Source organism: Salmo salar, chromosome 07 (assembly GCF_965601325.2).
Source record: "Salmo salar chromosome 07, fSalSal1, whole genome shotgun sequence".
Classification (NCBI taxonomy): domain Eukaryota; kingdom Metazoa; phylum Chordata; class Actinopteri; order Salmoniformes; family Salmonidae; genus Salmo; species Salmo salar.
In genome coordinates, this window is record NC_138297.1 from 44,354,929 (window position 1) to 44,376,328 (window position 21,400).

The window sequence follows — 21,400 nt, forward strand, 5'->3', positions numbered from 1 at the left end:
TCCCTCTACCTGCAAAAAAAAAAAAATGGTCACATCAGATTCACTTCAACATGTCCAGTCAGACACGACTAAAAGGTACAAACAAAACCAAACACATTACACCTAATTTCATCATATTTGTACTTTCCATGATGTGTACAGTATGGGATTTACAACATATGGCAGAACCTTATTGGTTCTCCTCAGTAAAGAATAAGCCAGTAAGCGAACAGCTAAAACCTTCTGTATAACGTCATTCCAATGAGACCCAAAAAGAAAGTGACAGCAAAAAAAAGAGGGTGAAACAACTGTCTCCCAACTTAAGTTTGCTTTTCATCCTCCAGTTTCTTTGTTCGGGTGCCGCAGAGTAAGTTACATACTTTGCATAATTATTAAGATACTTAACTTGGCTCCTCGTATGTGTAGTTACTTACTATGTATTTCACAAAAGCGCTAACGTTAGCTAGTAACGTTACCAGTTAACGTTAGCTAAATAGCTATCGTGTCCTGCCTTAAAATATTGCCAGCTACCTGGCTGATGTCACCGCATGAAGTATTTAGCAATAACGTTATATAGCTAGCTACTATTTATATTAGGCGTAGCTACTATTTCTATGATATAAGGCAGCATAAACGTAGTACTGCTGGATGTTATTAACCAAGCATGTGAACCTAGTAACGTTACGTATCTAGCTAGGATAAGAGGCTTATCACTGAAACAGGAACTACATTGTTGTTCTTAATACATTTGCATTGGTGGTTTCACAGGTAGCTGAAATATATCCAGAGGAAACTAGCTAGCTACGTAGCAAGTTGAATCTTTCTGTTGTTGACGTCAACAATTAAACCATTCCTTTTCCATTCTGGCAAAACAACCTAACGCTACTGCCAGACTGTGAAAAGGACCTCTGATGCTTAAACTGTTTCATATTTTACAGACTGTATTGTTAGAGATGACGTTGCAATGGACTGCAGTTGCCCTCTTCCTCTATGTGGAAATAGGTGTACTCCTCATCCTCTGTCTACCCGTCGTCTCAGCCACCAGGTAGGAATGAGCCCTAACCAATCCTGATACGGCAACAACCCAGTAAGCAAAATTATGTTGAAATTCTGTCTAAAATACGTATTTTCCAGAAGTCAGGTGAATTTAGAGTTCTGAATGAAAGTTGAAAATACGTTATTTACAGATGTTAAAAATACATTATGTTTTGGTCACGGACGGATTCACTGACATTTTCAACCATACCCACATGTTTCAAGCAGACCACCATAGTCGATGTGCCCATAAACGCCAAGGTAACCTGCCTAAATGACTTCCACCCCGTAGCACTCACATCTGTAGCCATTGTTAGGTTCTAGTTATTAGAGTAAGAACCCGACGGACACTGAAAGCTTAAGCCAAGTTTATTCTTGCCAAAGGATCGAAAAGCTGAATTGACAAAAACATGTTTACAATAGTGGTGGTATTTGTACCAAAGTTTGGGTGGAGTCTCATCCTTCTTGCTAAACATAGTTTCCTGCCTCGCAATAAAGATACAAAGTGATACGGGCAATAAACGGTTCCTCTTCCCTTAACATGACCTGACCTGACCCCCTTCATCACTAATCCACGGCTCGCTCCCCTTATTAATGTTGCCACGTGATCGTTTTCCCTGCACTCAGCACATTCCAAGCTTAATTGTACACACCATACACCTTCCTCCTACAGATAACCATTAAATTCTGGTGTAGACCCTCCAAACCTAAGCACTCAATATATCAATAGGATACCTGATAAATAACCCTATCCCAAGTTAAGGAGTTAGAAGCCAGAATCCATCACAATGAAAATCTTTAAAAAGCTGGTCATGGCTCACATCAACACCATCATCCCAGAAACCTTGGACCACTCTAAATTGCATGCTGCCCCAACAGATCCACAAGTGATGCAATCTCTATTGAACTCCACACTGCCCTTTCCCACCTGGACAAAAGGAACACCTAGGTGAGAATGCTGTTCAAATCAAATTAGTGACATGCACCGAATACAACAGGAACCTTACAGTGAAATGCTTACTTACGAGCCCCTGAACAACAGTTCAGTTTCCAAAAATATGGATAAGAATAAGTGAAAAAAGTAACAAGTAATTAAAGAGCAGCAATAAAAAAAATAACAATATATACAGGGGGGTGCCGGTACAGAGTCAATGTGCAGGGGCACCGGTTAGTTGAGGTAGTATGTACATGTAGGTAGAGTTAATTAAAGTGACTATGTATAGATGACAACAGAGAGTGGCAGTGGTGTGGACGGGTGTGGACGGGGGGGGGGGGGACAATGCAAATAGTCTGGCTAGCCATTTGATTAGATGTTCAGGAGTCTTATGGCTTGGGGGTAGAAGCTGTTTAGAAGCCTCTTGGACCTAGACTTGGTGCTCCGGTACTGCTTGCCTTGCGGTAGCAGAGAGAACAGTCTATGACTAGGGTGGCTGGAGTCTTTGACAATTTTTAGGGCCTTCCTCTGACACCGCCTGATATAGAGGACCTGGATGGTAGGAAGCTTGGCCCCAGTGAAGTACTGGGCCGTTCGCACTAACCTCTGTAGTGCCTTGCGGTCGGATCCCGAGCAGTTGCCATACCAGGCAGTGATACAACCAGTCAGGATGCTCTCGATGGTGCAGCTGTAGAACCATTTGAGGATCTGAGGACCCATGCCAAATCTTTTCAGTCTCCAAAGAGGGAATAGGTTTTGTTGTGCCCTCTTCACGACTGTCTTGGTGTGCTTGGACCAAGTAAGTTTGTTGGTGATGTGGACACCAAGGAACTTGAAGTTCTCAACCTGCTCCACTGCAGCCACGTCGATGAGAATGGGGGCATGCTCGGTCCTCTTTTTCCTGTAGTCCACAATCATCTCCTTTGTCTTGATCACGTTGAGGGAGAGGTTGTTGTCCTGGCACCACACGGCCAGGTCTCTGACCTCCTCCCTATAGGCTGTCTTGTTGTTGTCGGTGATCAGGCCTACCACTGTTGTGTCATCGGCAAATTTAATGATGGTGTTGGAGTCGTGCCTGGCCGTGCAGTCATGAGTGAACAGAGAGTACAGGAGGGGGCTGAGCACGCACCCCTGAGGGGCCCCTGTGTTGAGGATCAGCGTGGCGGATGTGTTGTTACCTACCCTTACCACCTGGGGGCGGCCCGTCAGGAAGTCCAGGATGCAGAGGGAAGTGTTTAGTCCCAGGGTCCTTATCTTATTGATGAGCTTTGAGGGCACTATGGTGTTGAACGCTGAGCTGTAGTCAATGAATAGCATTCTCACATAGGTGTTTCTATTGAGTGCAATAGAGACTGCATCATTTGTTGATCTGTTGGGGTGGTATGCAAATTGGAGTGGGTCTAGGGTTCCTGGGATGATAGTGTTGATGTGAGCCATGACCAGTCTTTCAAAGCACTTCATGGCTACAGATGTGAGTGCTATGGGTCGGTAGTTATTTAGGCAGGTTACCTTAGTGTTCTTGGGCACAGGCACTATGGTGGTCTGTTTAAAATATGTTGGTATTACAGACTCGGACAGGGAGATGTCGTAAATGTCAGTGAAGACACTTGCTAGTTGGTCAGCGCATGCTCGCAGTACACATCCTGGTAATCCGTCTGGCCCTGCGGCCTTGTGAATGTTGACTTGTCTAAAGTTCTTACTCACATCGGCTGCGGAGAGCATGAATGATCACACAGTCTTCCGGTACAGCTGGTGCTGTCATGCATGTTTCAGTGTTATTTGCCTCGAAGTGAGCATAGAAGTAGTTTAGCTCGTGTGGTAGGCTCGTGTCACTGGGCAGCTCTCGGCTGTGCTTCCCTTTGTAGTCTGTAATGGTTTGCAGGCCCTGCCACATCCGACGAGCGTCAGAGCCGGTGTAGTACATCTCGATATTAGTCCAGTATTGACGCTTTGCCTGTTTGACAGTTCGTCAGAGGGCATAGCGGGATTTCTTATAAGCTTCCGGGTTAGAGTCCCGCTCCTTGAAAGCGGCAGCTCTACCCTTCAGCTCAGTGCGGATGCTGCCTGTAATCCATGGCTTCTGGTTGGGATATGTACGTACGGTCACTGTGGGGACGACGTCATCGATGCACTTATTGATGAAGCCAATGACAGATGTGGTGTACTCCTCAATGCCAGTGGAGGAATCCTGGAACATATTCCAGTCTGTGCTAGCAAAACAGTCCTGGAGCTTAGCATCTGCTTCATTTGACCACTTTTTTTTTATTGATCTAGTCACTGGTGCTTCCTGCTTTAATTTTTGTCAGGAGGATGGAATTATGGTCAGATTTTCCAAATGGAGGGCGAGGGAGATTTCTGTATGCATCTCTGTGTGTGGAGTATAGGTGGTCCAGAGTTCTTTTCCCTCTGGTTGCACATTTAACATGCTGATAGAAATTTGGTAAAACTGATTTAAGTTTCCCTGCATTAAAGTCCCCGGCTACTAGGAGCGCCGCCTCTGGGTGAGCGTTTTCTTGTTTGCTTATGGCGGAATACAGCTCATTCAATGCTATCTTAGTGCAAGCCTCTGACTGTGGTGGTATGTAAACAGCTACAAAGAATACAGATAAACTCTCTCGGTAGGTAGTGTGGTCTACAGCTTATCATGAGAAACTCTACCTCAGGCGAGCAATAGCTTGAGTCTTCCTTAGATATCGCTCACCAGCTGTTGTTCACAAAAATACATAGACCGCTGTTCTATCCTGCCGGTATATCGTATAACTAGCCAGCTGTATGTTGATGTTGTCGTCGTTCAGCCACGACTCCGTGAAGCATAAGATGTGACGGTTTTTAATGTCCCATTGGTAGTTTAATCCTAAGCATAACTCGTTGATTTTATTGTCCTAAGATTGCACATTTGCTAGCAGAATTGAGGAAAGTGGGGGTTTATTCGATCGCCTTCGACTTCTCAGCAGGCAGTTCGCTCTTCGGCCTCTCTTTCTCCGCCTCCTCTTCACGCAGATCAAGGGGCTCAGGGACTGTTCCCCAGGGAGCCGTATATCCTCCGCCTCGGGCTCGCCAGAGTCGTGAAAGAAAAAAAAGGATTCTGCTAGTCCGTGGTGAGTAATTGCAGTCCTGATGTCTAGTAGTTATTTTCAGTCGTAAGAGACGGTAGCGGCAACATTATGTACAAAATGAGTAAAAAAATAAGTTACAAACAACGCAGATAAACGAACAAAAAAACACATTGGTTGGGGGCACGTAAAACGTCTGCCTTCTGCTCCATCGCCATTTAGAGTACAGCTTAGCGTTCAACACCATAGTGCCCCTCAACCTCATCACTAAGCTAAGGACCCTGGGACTGAACACCTCCCTCTGCAACTGGATCCTGGGCTGCCCCACACCACGGGGGCCCCTCAGGGGTGTGTGCTTATTCCCCTCCTGTACTCCCTGTTAACCCACAACTGCGTGGCCACGACTCCAACGCTAAGTTTGCAGACGACACAATGGTGGTAGGCCTGATCGACAATGATAATGAGACCGCCTATAGGGAGGAGGTCAGAGACCTGGCAGTGTGGTGCCAGGACAACAACCACTCCCTCAAGGTGAGCAAGACAAAGGAGATGATCGTGGACTACAGGATAATGAGGGCCAAGCACGCCCCCATTCAAATCGACAACGCTGTAGTCGAACGGGTCGAGAGCTTCAAGTTCCTTGGTGTCTACAACATTTTAAGAACCTATCATGGTCCAAACACACCAACACAGTCGTGAAGACCGTACGACAACGCCTCTTCCCCCTCAGGAGGCTGAAAAGATTTGGCATGAGACCTCAGATCCTCAAAAAGTTCTACAGCTGCACCATCGAGAGCATGCTGACTTGTTGCATCACCGCTTGGTATGGCAACAGCTCTGCATCCGACCGCAAGGCGCTACAAAGGGTAGTGCGTACGGCACAGCACGTCACTGGGGCCAAGCTTCCTGCCATCCAGGACCTCTATACCAGGTGGTGTCAGAGGAAGGCCCTAAAAAGTGTCAGACTCCAGCCACCCAAGTCAGACTGTTCTCTCTGCTAACGCACGGCAAGTGGTACCGGAATGCCAAGTCTGGGACCAAAAGGCTCCTTAACAGCTTCTACCCCCAAGCCACAAGACTGCTGAACAGTTAATCAAATGGCTACCCGGACTATTTGCATTGACCCCCTTATTTTATTCTTATTTGTGCTTTTTGCTATGACTCTCTTGCACAGGCTCAATGTACACTCACTGGATTCTAACCACACACTCACACATACTACACTGACACTCCAACACGGACACACAGACAAAACACACACACATGCATATTAGGTCACACACACACACACACACACATTCACATTCCTTCACACTCTTCAAATACGCTGCTGCTACTCTCTGTTTATTATCTATGCATAGTCACTTTACCCCTACCTACATGTACATATTACCTCGGCTAATCTGTACCCCTGCACATTGACTCGGTACCGGTACCCCTTGTATATAGCCTCGTTATTGTTATTTTGTTACTTTTATTTATTTAGCAAATGTCTTTTTAAAACTCTGCATTGTTGGTTAAGGGCTCATGTGTAAGCATTTCACAGTAAGGTCTACCTACACCTGTTCATCCCAAATGTGTTCGATGGGGTTGAGGTCAGGGCTCTGCGCAGGCCAGTCAAGTTCTTCCACACCAATCGCGACAAACAATTTATGTATGTACCTCGCTTTGTGCATTGGGGCATTGTCATGCTGAAACAGGAAAGGGCCATCCCCAAACTGTTGCCACAAAGTTGGAAGCACAGAATATCATTGTATGCTGTAGCGTTAAGATTTAACTTGACTGGAACTAGGGGCCTAGGCCGAACCATGAAAAACAGCCCCAGACCATTATTCCTCCTCCACCAATCTTTACAGTTGGCAATATGCATTGGGCCAGGTAGCATTCTTCTGGCATCCGACAAACTCAGATTCGTCCGTCGGACTGCCAAATGGTGAAGCGTGATTCATCACTCCAGAGCACGCGCTTCCACTGCTCCAGAGTCCAATGGCGGCAAGCTTTACACCATTGCAGCCGACACTTGGCATTGTGCATGGTGATCTTGGGCTTGTGAGCGGCTGCTTGGCAATGGAAACCCATTTCATGAAGCTCATGACGAACAGTTCTTGTGCTGACGTTGCTTCCAGAGGCAGTTTGTAACTCGGTAGTGAGTGTTGCAATCAAGGACAGATGATTTTTGCACACTACGCGCTTCAGCAGTCCCGTTCTGTGAGCTTGCGTGGCCTACTACTTCGCGGCTGAGTCGTTGTTTCTCCTAGACATTTCCACTTCACAATAACAGCACTTACAGTTGACCGGGGCAGCTCTAGCAGGGAAGAAATTTGACAAAGGTGGCATCCTATGACGGTGCCATGTTGAAAGTCACTGAGCTGTTCATTAAAGCCATTCTACTGTCAATGTTTGTCTATGGAGATTGCATGGCTGTGTGCTCGATTTTTATACACCTGTCACCAATGGGTGTGGCTGAATTAGCTGAATCCACTAATTTGAACTGGTGTCCACATAATTTAGAATGTACACTATATATACAAAAGTAAGTAGCATTATATCACAATAATACTTTTTAAATCAATTTATTATAGGAAACAAAAGCCAACTTAAGATTACAATATAGCGGTGATTTTCAATTTTTTCCAACTCACAGAATAAATTAACAGACCACTTCAACTACAATAACATTCTCAGTAACGATTACTGAAATATTTGTTTCTTGCTGTGACTGTGATATGTTGTTTATCTACCTTAGTTGAATGCACTGACTGTAAGTTGCTCTGGATAAGAGCGTCTGCTGAATGACCAAAATGTGAATGTAGAAACCCAAAAAGTGTTAAACAAATCAAAATATATTTCATATTTGAGGTTCTTCAACGTAGCCACCCTTTGCCTTTGACAGCTTTGCACACTCTTGGCATTCTCTCAACCAGCTTCATGAGGTAGTCACCTGGAATGCATTTCAATTAACAGGTGTGCCTTGTTAAAAGTAAATTTGTGGAATTTCTTTCCTTAATGCATTTGAGGCAATCAGTTGTGTTGTGACAAGGTAGGGGTGGTATACAGAAGATTTGATAAAAGACCAAGTCCATATTATGGCAAGAACAGCTCAAATAAGCAAATAGAAACGACAGTCCATCATTACTTTAAGACATGAAGGTAAGTCAATGCGGAAAATGTCAAGAACTTTGAAAGTTTCTTCAAGTGCAGTCGCAAAAAATCAAATCAAATGTTATTTGTCACATACACATGGATAGCAGATGTTAATTCAAGTGTAGCGAAATGCTTGTGCTTCTAGTTCCGACAGTGCAGTAATATCTAACAAGTAATCTAACAATTCCCCAACAACTACCTAATGCACACAAATCTAAAGGGGTGAATGAGAATATGTACATGTAAGTATATGGATGGCCGAGCAGCATAGGCAAGGTGACATAGAGGGTATAAAATACAGTTATACATGTGATATGAGTAATATAAGATATGTAAACATTATTAAAGTGGCATTATTTAGAGTGCATTGTATAAAGTGACTAGTGATCCATTTATTAAAGTGGCCAGTGATTGGGTCTCAATGTAGGCAGCAGCCTCAGAGTTAGTGATTGCTGTTTAGCAGTCTGATGACCTTGAGATAGAAGCTGTTTTTCAGTCCCAACTTTGATGCAGACACATCTCAACATCGACTGTTCAGAGGAGACTGCGTGAATCAGGCCTTCATGGTCGAATTGCTGCAAAGAAACCACTACTAAAGGACACCAATAAGAAGAAGAGACTTGCTTGGGCCAAGAAACACGCGCAATGGACATTAGACCGGTGAAACCAAAATGTTTGAGTCAGTCAAATCACATGAATCCATATTAGATACTTTTCTTGCAATTCTATACATTTTGCCGTATCTTTAAAACTGCAGAATTGTTCTCTGCACCCCATGACAAAATGTGTAGAATTGCAGGAAATACGTTTTTAAACCTGCAAAATCTTCTCTGACAACAAGATGGGTGTGACCAGGGGCGGCCTGAGGGGAACACTGTGGGAAACCCTGCTCTACTGTGCTGTTCAAACTTGTGAAACATAGGTGTCTATGTTTGGTTCAGATTTGAACATGACCGGACCAAATCTGAAACAATCAAAGACATCTATGTTGGGGTCAAATCCAGGCCGATCAGGACAGACTAGAGGCATGGCCGATTTAATTAGGGCCGATTTTCAAGTTTTCCTAACAATAGGTAATCGGCATTGTTGGATGCCGATTACATTGCACTCCACAAGGAGACTGCGTGGCATGCTGACCACCTGTTACGCGAGTGCAGCAAGGAGCCAAGGTAAGGTGCTAGCTAGCATTAAACGTATCTTATAAAAAAACAATCAATCTTAACATAATCACTAGTTAACTACACATAGTTGATGATATTACTAGTTTAACTAGCTTGTCCTGCGTTGCATATAATCAATGCGTGCCTGTTAATTTGTCATCGAATCACAGCCTACTTCGCCAAACGGGTGATTTAACAAGCGCATTTGTGAAAAAAGCACTGTCTTAGCACCAATGTACCTAACCATAAACATCAATGCCTTTCTTAAAATCAATACACAAGTATATTTTTTTTAAACCTGCATATTTAGTTAAAAGAAATTCATGTTAGCAGGCAATATTAACTAGAGAAATTGTGTCACTTCTCTTGCGTTCTGTGCAAGCAGAGTCAGGGTATATGCAGCAGTTTGGGCCGCATGGCTCGTTGCGAACTGTGTGAAGACCAGTTCTTCCTAACAAAGACCGTAATTCATTTGTCAGAATTTTACATTATTATGACATAACATTGAAGGTTGTGCAATGTAACAGCAATATCTAGACTTAGGGATGCCACCCGTTCGATAAAATGCGGAACGGTTCCGTATTTCACTGAAAGAATAAACGTTTTGTTTTCGAAATTATATATTTTTCCGGATTTAACCATATTAATGACCTAAGGCTCGTATTTGTGTGTTTATTATATTTAAGTCCATGATATTTGATAGAGCAGTCTGACTGAGCGGTGGTAGGCAGCAGCAGGCTCGTAAGCATTCATTCAAACAGCACTTTCCTCCATTTGCCAGCAGCTCTTCACAATGCTTGAAGCACAGCGCTGTTTATGACTTCAAGCCTATCAACTCCTGAGATTAGGCTGGCAATACTATAGTGCCTATAAGAATAGTCAAAGGTAAATTAAATACAAATGGTATAGAGAGAGAGAGTCCTATAATAACTATAACCTAAAACTTCTTAACTGGGAATATTGAAGACTCATGATAAAAGGAACCACCAGCTTTCATATGTTCTGAGCAAGGAACTTAAACGTTAGCTTTTTTTACATGGCACATATTGCACTTTTACTTTCTTCTCCAACACTGTTTTTGCATTATTTAAACCAAATTGAACATGTTTCATTATTTATTTGAGACTAAATTGATTTTATTATATTAAGTTAAAATAAGTGTTCATTCAGTATTGTTGTAATTGTCATTATTGCAAATATAATATATACATATCGGCCGATGTAATCGGTAGCGACTTTTTTTGTCCTCCAATAATCGGTATCGGCGTTGAAAAATCATAAATCGGTCGACCTCTAGACCAGACCAAATCTGAAATAAACAAAGATGTCTATGATTGGTTCATATTTTCACAGAAAATCAACGTCCTGTACGTTGAAATCAATACCAGTCCGGACTGCACCAAAAAAAGCCTGCCGGTCCAGACAGGACCAAAAAAAGACGTTGTGGTCCATGCTTAGTAGGAACTCCATCATAACATGGAGAGTATAGCTATAGCCATGGACAAAGTAGTAAAAGGGACTTGGCTCCCTACAAGCTACAACGGGAATCATGTTACAATTGAGACAATGTTGTGACTAGCTGCATTAGGGCTGACCTAAATTAGTTGACTGGTTGATTGTTTGGTCGACCAAGTTGGGTTTTTTTTTATTTGTTTTTTAGCAGTTGCAAACAGACTAGACACCCTAATGTACCTGTCCTCTTGCTCAGTTGTGCACCGGGGCCTCCTACTCTTTCTATTCTGGTTAGAGCCCATTTGCGTTGTTCTGTGAAGGGAGTAGTACACAGCGTTGTACGAGATCTTCAGTTTCTTGGCAATTTCTCGCATGGAAAATACCTTTATTTCTCAGAACAAGAATAGACTGATGAGTTTCAGAAGAAAGGTCTTTGTTTCTGGCCATTTTGAGCCTGTAATCGAACCCACAAATGCTGATGCTCCAGATACTCAACTAGTCTAAAGAGGGACAGTTTTATTGTTTCTTTAATTAGAACACAGTTTTCAGCTGTGCTAACATAATTGCAAAAGGGTTTTCTAATGATCAATTAGCCTTTTAAAATGATAAACTTGGATTAGCTAACGCAACGTGCCATTGGAACACAGTGATGGTTGCTGATAATGGGCCTCTGTACGCCTATGTAGAAATTCCATTAAAAAAATCTGCCACAATATTCATTTACAACATTAACAATGTCTACACTGTATTTCTGATCAATTTGATGTTATTTTAATGGACAAAAAATTTAATTTTCTTTAAAAAACAAGGACATTTCGAAGTGACCCCAAACTTTTGAACGGTAGTGTAGAACATTTACCGTTTAATTCCTATCATTTCTAATCTATAATGTTTGTTTGGTTATGGTCATTTCTGTTCATTCATTCAATCTATTATTATTATAGTTTTGCCGTTCTCATTGTCAAAGTGGACACGTTTGCAGAGTGCACAACCTATGCTACTATTGTGAGAAACAAATGAGTTTATGAGTTTTGTCAATTTAGACGCTGTCTTTTGTTTGGAGTGCTACTGTCAATGTTGAGTAAGGACGGTCACGAGTCAGGAAGGCAGTCAAATTCCACTTGACTGTTTAGTCACGGTAATTAGGCTACTCCAGCTCTGCTGCTGATGGTCATTCGTAGTCTAACAAACTTGCTAGCTGTTTCAAAACAGGTGCATAATAATGGTCCACTCTAAATGAAAACAAATTGCACACATTATTTAGTATATGTAAAGACGAGATTAAATCAAGAATACTCTGTGTGACAATTTTAGCCACTTATCACGTGAATGATGCCCAGCTTAAGGCAAGAAACAATGCATTTTTATTTATTTTTTATTATAGTTGCAAACCTCATGTAGCCTAGGCCATAGCACTATATGTTTTGATAAGGTTTGTATCACAACTAAAGGGGCCAAATAATTTTAAATCAAGCACATTAATCTCCTTCACAAGGGGTGTAGAGCCTAACTGGCATACATAAGCAGCACTTGAGTTTCAAGTTTGGGGAAGATCATTTTCACCGTTTAAAAAAAAAAACAACTACCCTAACCCGTACAACACTAGGCAAATTGTGCGCCACCCTATGGGACTCCCGGTCACGGCCGGTTGTGATACAGCCCGGGATTGAACCTGGGTCTGTAGTGATGCTTCTAACACTGCAATGCAGTGCCTTAGACCGCTGCGCCACTCGGGAGCCAATGCCACAGAGTTCTAGGCAAATCTTGTCTGCTAAATGAACTAGTGTGGCCCACAGCCAAATGGCATAGCCAGATCAGTAACATAAGGACAAGTATGCTATTCCTTTCTTCTGAAAGACTGCATTTTCTTCATATCATCTTTCTTTAGACCTGTCTAAAATAAATAATGGATTTATTATCATTTTTAAAAATGTAGATGTTCCAAAAGTCTGCATCAGTGGCTTGTAGGCTATGTGTGGAAGCCAGGAGATGCTAAATGTGTTTGTTAATTAACTGTCAATTACCGTAAGACCGACCAGTTATTTGCTTGACAATCACCGGTTATTTGCTTGACAATTCCATGACCGCCACAGCCCTAGTAAGGAGGACGCGCACCTGATTACACATAGAAGTAGGCCTAAAGGCTACCTGGCCTGCTCGCAAATGTAGGCATATAAATGTGCCCATTTGGGATCTGATAGTATTTGTGAATGGCTGAACACACCACCACTAATGAACTGTGGAGCTTCTCAAAGTAATGTTTTCTTCACCTCAAACAGAAAGTCTGTTTTTACATCCATTGAGATTTTGAGAATGATAATAGTTCCCCAATGTATTTGAAAAATCTTTACAGCTCTCTCCCTTTTGATAACCACGCAGCGTGAAGGGAAAAATGTCATGCTTTGATTGAGTGGAAATGTCATAAAATAGGCCTGCCTGGTGAGCTCTTATCTCTTGCGCAAATAGTCTACAGATGTGTCTGTCCCGAGCTCACTGGCGTGGCGAACTCTAAGTGCCCAGAATATTTTAGTTTGCTAGTGTGAGAACTTCTGGCTGAACCCAAGTTGATAGTTGATACAATGTTTCAAATTCGTTGCAGACAGGCCATGCGTAGCCAATGTGATTTATAAGACATTTATTTTTGTCAGGATATTTTCTACCTACAGGCTGCCATGTTTTATTTGTTGGCTTTATGTAGGCTAATTTTACAAAGTTGGCAATGGCAATAAAGTTACTTTTTAGGTTTGTATAATTTTTGTTTAGATTTTGATAGAATTTTGATTAACCACATGTCAATGATTGAGATATGAAGACATTATTATAAATTAAATAAAACCGTTCAACTAAAATGTGCATATGAAAACCATAACCGGAACACAGATCAGTAAAAATTGTAAGAAATTGGCATTCCACTCGTGTAGCATATTACCGGCAACTTCAGGAAAGTAGAAAGCCAGCAGGAGCGGGAGGAGGATGGTCGGGTCAGATTAATACGTTTTTCCCCCCCCCCCCTTCCCTTATCTTGATCTCTGGCTCCCTCTTGAGTCATTTGTGTCTTATTTAATCAAACAGTTTGCTTGAAGCGTCAGACAAGTATCTAGATTATTTTATTAAAACACATAGGGTGTGTCTATAAATGGAAAATACACGTTTTAACATTGCTACCATTCGATTGGTAGAAAGAACAGAGGACTTTTGGTCGACAAAGTTGTTTATATTTTTGTCGGAGACAGCCCTAAGCTGCATCTAGGGATATTTTATTAGACATTGACTTGCTGTTGCAGTGTTCTGAGTCTCAGCATTATGTTTTTATGCTCTTTTGCAGATGGCAGAGTATCTTCCAGCTGAGAATATGGAACAAAATGGCCAGGTTTTGGAATAAATTCTTCCTCGCCATGATCATAATCCTTATAGTCCTCTTCCTCGGTAAGCTGATGCCACAAAGTGTCATGGTTTAATTTACTCACAGATCATAATGACTCACAATAATGACAATCTCATACAATGCTTTTGCAATCTCCATGTCTTACCATGTTTAACCATGTCGTACCACACCTGCACACCCTCCTGTCCTCCTATAGACGCTGTGCGTGAGGTGAGGAAGTATTCGGGGGCGGGAAACAGCAAGGATGCTAATCTGCATCCCAACATGTTTGACAACCTCCACATGAAGCTGTTCAGAGCCCAGAGGAACCTCTACATCTCTGGCTTTTCCCTCTTTCTCTGGCTGTAAGTCCTGGATCTGTCTGTCCATCACTCAACCATTGACATACTGAATCCTCACTGTGTCGTCTTCACATTGGGATGGATACTGGTGAAAACCAGCCAGTGCATGGATCGTCATAATCATAGAGACTTGTTTATTCATTACAATGACCATAACACCCTGGTCGTATTCAGTAGGGCACACCGTAGCAAAATGTTTGGCAACGGAAAACAAAAAATGTGTTCAGATGGACAAGTTCAGGTGGCAGCTCTCTGTTTAAATAGTTTTTATCAGTATTGAACACAATCTGTGTGTTGTTTCTCTACAGAGTGCTGAGGCGGGTGATCACTCTGATCAACCAGCTGGCGACGGCGTCTAGCACCACGGCCTCTCTGCAGACCAAGGCAGAGAGTGACAACCAAACTGCCAAGAAATACATGGAGGACAACGAGCTACTGAAACAGGTAAAGTCATACCCAGTATCACTTCCCTTTCTGCACCTGAGCCCATATTTAAAAGGGTCTCAAAAAGAAGAGGAGCGCTAATCTAGGATAATGGAAACGTATTCATTTCAATGTAAGAGGTGAAATGGAAGTTATATCAGAACTCCTACTCAGAGATATGGGCCTTCATCCACACAATAAGAAACTAAAATAATTTTTGTATTGCATATGGTTGAGAGGTGTGGTAAGTGGTTAATGTTTACCTGTCTTTTTTTTCAGACTCTGATGGATGGGAAGGGGAACAAGGCCACAGCAGATGGAAACGAGCTGCTGAGAAAAGAGATGGAGAAACTGAGAGAAGAACTGAAGGGTTCAGAGGAAGGTGAGGAAGACACACACATAATACTTTTGTGACAGACTGAATAATAGAACCAAAAATCCAATAATACTGAAATCAACTGAAAATGTACAACTACAATACAATAACCAACCAACCAAATGAAATCAGACCATAATGACAATAAAACAAACATGGGCTTCAATTACTGTTCAATAATGTGCACTTTGACTCATAGCATGTCACCTTTTAGAGAGATTGGATGATATGCATGGGAATTGGATGATAATGGGAATGCTTTGGGGTTAATGTTTTACCTAGCCTTGAAAATGTCCCAATCCGAGATGGAAGCTATGAAGAAACAATCCGATGGACTGACCAAAGAATATGACCGACTGCTGAAAGAACACCAGGTAACCCCAGACTTGCTCATACATACAGTATCTACAATTAGCTTACAGTGCCTTCAGAAAGTATTCCCACCCCTTGACTTTTTCCAAATGTTGTTGTGTTACATTTCGCAAATGGCCTTCACACAATACCCCATAATGTCAAAGTGGAAACATGTTTTTTGAAATTTGTACAAATTAATAAAAAATAAAAAGCTGAAATGTCTTGAGTCAATAAGTGTTCAACCCCTTTGTTAGGGCAGGCCTAAATAAGTTCAGGGGTGAACATTTTCTTAACAAATCGCATAATAAGTTGCATGGACTCTGTGTGCAATAATAGTGTTTAACATGATTTTTTATGACTACCTCATCTCTGTACCTCACACATGCAATTATTTGTAAGGTCCCTCAGTCGAACAGTGAATTTCTAACACAGATTCAACCACAAAAGCCAGGAAGGTTTTCCAATGCCTTGCAAAGAAGGGCACCTATTGGTAAAATTACAATAAAAAAAGCAGACTTTGAATATCCCTTTGAGCATGGTGAAGGTATTAATTACACTTTGGATGGTGTATCAATACACCGTCACTACAAAGGTTCAGGCGTCCTTCCTAGCTCAGTTGCCAGAGAGGAAGGAAACTTCTCTGGGACCGCCATGAGGCCAATAGTGACTTTAAAACAGTTTGAGTTTAATGGCTGTGACAGGATAACCGAGGATGGATCATGAACATTCTAGTTACTCTACAATATTAACCTAATAGACACATAGTGAAAAGATGGAAGCATGAACAGAATTAAAAAAATATCCCAAAACATGCATCCTGTTTGCAATAAGGCACTAAAGTAATACTGCAAAAAATGTGGCAAAGCAAATAACTTTTTGTCCTGAATGCAAAGTGTTATGTTTGGGGAAAATCCAATGCAACACATGACTGAGTACCACTCTCCATATTTTCTAGCATTGTGGTGGCTGCATCATGTTATGGGTATGCTAGTAATTTTTAAAGACTGGGGAGTTTTTCATCATAAAAAATAAATGGGATGGAGCTAAGCACTGGCAAAATCTTACAGGAAAACCTAGTTCAATCTGCTTTCCACCAGATACTGAGAGAATTCACCTTTCAGCAGGACAATACCCTAAAACAAAAGACCACATCTTCACTGGAGTTGTTTACCAAGAAGATAGTGAATGTTTCTAAGTGGCCGAGTTACAGTTTTGACTTGAATCTACTTGATAATCTATGGCAAGACCTGAAAATTATCTAGCAATGATCAACAACAAATTTGACAGAGCTTTAAGAGTTTTGAAAAGCATAATGGGCAAATACTTCTCAATCCAGGTGTGGAAAGCCCTTAGATTTACCCATAGACTCACAGCTGTAATCGCTACCAAAGGCTCTTACAAAGTATTGACTCAGGGGTGTGAGTACTCATGAAAATGAGATATTTCATTTTCAACAAATTGTGCAAGAAATTTGTAAAAACATGTTTTCACTTTGTCGGAATCGTGTATAGATGGGTGAGACTTTTAATTTAATCCATTTTGAATTCAGGCTGTAACACAACAGTGTGGAATAAGTCAAGAGGGATGAATAGTTTCTGAAGGCACTGTACATGTTTGATTTGATATTACTGCTTACCCTGCCTTGTTCAAAGCTATATTACTACCCTGCTCAAATGTAGACCGAATACTTCAGCTCTGACTTTAGTACTACTACTGTACATTTACCTCTACCACTTCACAAATATACTGTATATATTATTTTTTCCAGAATCTTCAAGAGAGTGGAGACAAAAAGGATGATTGATCGGGCTTATGACTACAGCGGTCAGAACGTTTACAGATTGTACCAAGAAACCAGGAAAAAAAACACTGTCACGCACGCTATCATTTTCCTTTGACATACTGAAGCACTCTGCATGTCACCAAAATATTCCTCCAAAGCACCACTGAGCCGCCAAACATTAGATAAAAAGCACCTTAGCACGTTTGTAATAGAATAGCTACTACACCAGCCTAGAAATAGTGTTTATAGTATTTGCTGACTTTTGGAGAATTTCACAGTTGTGAATGAATGCCTGCATGCATGGCTGTACAAGCTTCAGATTACAGTGGTCTTCTACTGTGAATGTATTTTTGATGTAATGGGCTTGCTATGCTGTTTTCTCCCTGTATATGGCAAGAGTACCACCGTTGCATGTATATCCATTTTGTTTCACCTCAGCAGCTAGGCATATTACAGATTGAGTTGTATGTGTTTTTTGTAAAACAAAATTAGCATTGAGTTAATAGTGGTAGAGAAACTACATTGAGTTATTTTTGTTATTGAATATTTTATATCAATGGTGATCTGTTTTCATTCCTCTTAGATGTGAAGGGTTTGTGAATATTACACAGGGTCATGATTTTCTGTTTTGTAGTCAGGGTACTGAAATGGAAAAGTCTGAGCAAATTCATCTTTCCTCTTCTCACTCTGACTCCCTGTATTGACTGTCCCAGCCCAGGGGTTGGGTTGGGTAGACCGGGTCAGCACTTGGAGTGGGTAATTGACCAACAAATCTTCCTCCAGCCCCCATCCCCTAAGTACTTATCTCCTATAGGGCCCCAGTACTGTACATCCCCCAGTACTGACTGAATAAGTGCCTTTCAGACCACTGTAGAGAGATTTTCTCATTGCGAGTACAAAAATCTGATTTGAGTAAGAAAGTGTTGCAATATTCCAGTATTGCTCACTATTAGTTGTTTTTGTTGCAAAATATGTTTTTTTAGTTTGGAAAAATTGTCTCCACATACCAACATGTTATCCCATATTAAAAATGTTTTACTGTTGTATTACATTTACAAGTTATTCACTGTTTAATCGAAGAAATACAACTATTTTTTAAGCGAGTGAGAAATGCCATCCATTTCATTTGCTTCACAGAACAAAGTGATTCATATACGTTTTTTCCTTGGTATCGCTTGCAAAATCAACAAACTCAGCAAAAAAAGAAACGTCCTCTCACTGTCAACTGCGTTTATTTTCAGCAAACATTACGTGTAAATATTTGTATGAACATAAAAAGATTCAACAACTGAGACATAAACTGAACAAGTTCTACAGACATGTGACTAACAGAATGTGTCCCTGAACAAAGGGGGGGTCAAAATCAAAAGTAAGAGTCAGTATCTGGTGTGGCCACCAGCTGCAGTAAGTACTGCAGTGCATCTCCTCCTCATGGGCTGCACCAGATTTGCCAGTTCTTGCTGTGAGATGTTACCCTACTCTTCCACCAAGACGCCTGCAAGTTCCCGGACATTTTTGGGGGGAATGGCCCTAGCCCTCACCCTCCGATCCAACAGGTCCCAGACGTGCTCAATGGGATTGAGATCCGGGCTCTTTGCTGGCCATGGTAGAACACTGACATTCCTGTCTTGCAGGAAATCACGGACAGAACGAGCAGTATGGCTGGTGGCATTGTCATGTTGGAGGGTCATGTCAGGATGAGCCTGCAGAAAGTGAACCACATGAGGGAGGAGGATGTCTTCCCTGTAACGCACAGCGTTGAGATTGCCTGCAATGACAACAAGCTCAGTCCGATAACGCCGTGACACACCGCCCCAGACCATGACGGACCCTTCACCTTCAAATCGATTCCGCTCCAGAGTACAGGCCTCGGTGTAACACTCATTCCTTCCACGATAAACGCGAAACCGACGATCACCCCTAGTGAGACAAAACCGCAACTCGTCAGTGAAGAACACTTTTTAACCAGTCCTGTCTGGTCCAGCGACGATGGGTTTGTGTCCATAGGCAACGTTGTTGCCGGTGCTGTCTGGTGAGGTTCTGCCTTACAACAGGCCTACAAGCCCTCAGTCCAGTCTCTCTCAGCCTATTGTGGACAGTCTGAGTACTGATGGAATGATTGTGCGTTCCTGGTGTAACTCGGGCAGTTGTTGCCATCCTGTACCTGTCCTGCAGGTGTGATGTTCGGATGTACCGATCCTGTGCAGGTGTTGTTACACGTGGTCTGCCGCTGCGAGGACGATCAGCTGTCCGTCCTGTCTCCCTGTAGCGCTGTCTTAGGCATCTCACAGTACGGCCATTGCAATTTATTGCCCTGGCCACATCTGCAGACCTCATGCCTCCTTGCAGCATGCCTGTGTTTAGACCCAGGGTCCTTAGCTTAGTGATGAGCTTTGTGGGCACTTTGGTGTTGAACGCTGAGCTGTAGTCAATGAACAGCATTCTCACATAGGTGTTCCTTTTGTCCAGATGGAAAAGGGCAGTGTAGAGTGTGATTGAGATTGCATCATCTGTGGATCTGTTGGGGCAGTATGCGAATTAGAGTGAGTCTAGGGTTTCCGGGATGATGGTGTTGATATGAGCCATGACCAGCCTTTCAAAGCACTTCATGGCTACCGACGTGTGCGCTACTGAGCGGTAGTCATTTAGGAAGGTTACCTTCGCTTTCTTTGGCACAGGGACTATGGTGATCTGCTTGAAACATGTAGGTCTTACAGACTCGGTCAGAGACAGGTTGAAAATGTCAGTGAAGACACTTGCCAGTTGATCAGCGCATGCTCTGGGTACACATCCTGGTAATCCGTCTGGCCCTGCGGCCTTGTGAATGTTGACCTGTTTAGTCTTGCTTACATCGGCTACGGAGAGCGTGATCACACCGTTGTCCGGAACAGCTGGTGCTCTAATGCATGCTTCATTGTTGTTTGCCTCGAAGCGAGCATGAAAGGCATTTAGCTCGTCTGGTAGGCTCGTGTCACTGGGCGGCTCGGTTTCCCTTTTGTAGTCCGTTATAGTTTGCAAGCCCTGCCACATCCGACGAACTATACGGGTCCACACTTTTCAGTGTTAAATTAACACACTGCTTAGTGTAAAGCCTTATTTGCATATTGCCCAGAGTGCCTTGCCTTTTGAGTGAATTGTAGAGTTACCACCCATGACTGTATTTGTTAGTGACAGAGACATGGTTGTTGTATTCATCCATTTACAGTCCTGTAGTCTTCACCAAGTGAGAAGCTAAGTGAATAAAAGTTAGGACAGTACAACACAATTCTTAAGGCTTTATTTTGGGGGCCTAGTTTTAACCCTAATACAGTGGCTAGGAACTCATGGTTTAAAGGCAAAATCAGGTGCGCAGGTCACATTATGCTGGCTTGCAAAGTGATGTGCAATTCCAATTGGAATCTAGCCAGGGGATAAACAGTCCATGGTCGGACCGCAGAGGAGCGCCACCAGCCGGTCATTGCCAACTGAGACATAAAGAGCATCCGAGATGTGGAAACCACTCACCAGCTCACTGGAGTTCATTTTCAGTTACATTTGTACAAATCACAATTGATTCCTTTTTGCCAATATTGTGTACTGCTTGTGACCAGAGACTCCAAAGGCAGTCACACAGGACTCTGGTCAAAAATAGTGCACTCTGTATGGGAATAGGGTATCATATGAGACAGACACTTAGTAACTAGACATGTGTAGTTATTTCCTTGGGAAAGATGCTCTTGAAATGGCTTCATATTAAATTCCTTTATATAGACCAAAGTGATCAACAATGACCAGCTGTGCAATTCTATGAAAATAAACTACAACATGGGGGGTTTCCTGGGAGCCACTGTAATTGTTGATTTTCACAGAACTTCATAGCCGTCTTTATGATAAACACTTCATCAGCATTTCATCTGCATTTAGTCTATAACCTCTCATTCCCTCCAGGGAAATCATTCTGTTTGTGTCATCTTAACAGATATGATTTGTAAATACATAAAA

General features: G+C 42.3%; 1 protein-coding gene across 1 annotated transcript; it reads left to right on the top strand.

Annotated features, from left to right (window-relative positions):
* The first annotated feature begins 209 nt into the window (after positions 1 to 209).
* Positions 210 to 18,470, top strand: LOC106609194 (B-cell receptor-associated protein 29). The gene is made up of 8 exons (XM_014207710.3): positions 210 to 346; positions 918 to 1,024; positions 14,083 to 14,183; positions 14,339 to 14,486; positions 14,792 to 14,927; positions 15,186 to 15,288; positions 15,565 to 15,656; positions 17,405 to 18,470. Exons 2-8 carry the CDS (start codon positions 933 to 935, stop codon positions 17,438 to 17,440), a joined length of 708 nt encoding a protein of 235 aa, XP_014063185.1. The 5' UTR covers positions 210 to 346; positions 918 to 932; the 3' UTR covers positions 17,441 to 18,470.
* Positions 18,471 to 21,400: the final 2,930 nt, after the last annotated feature.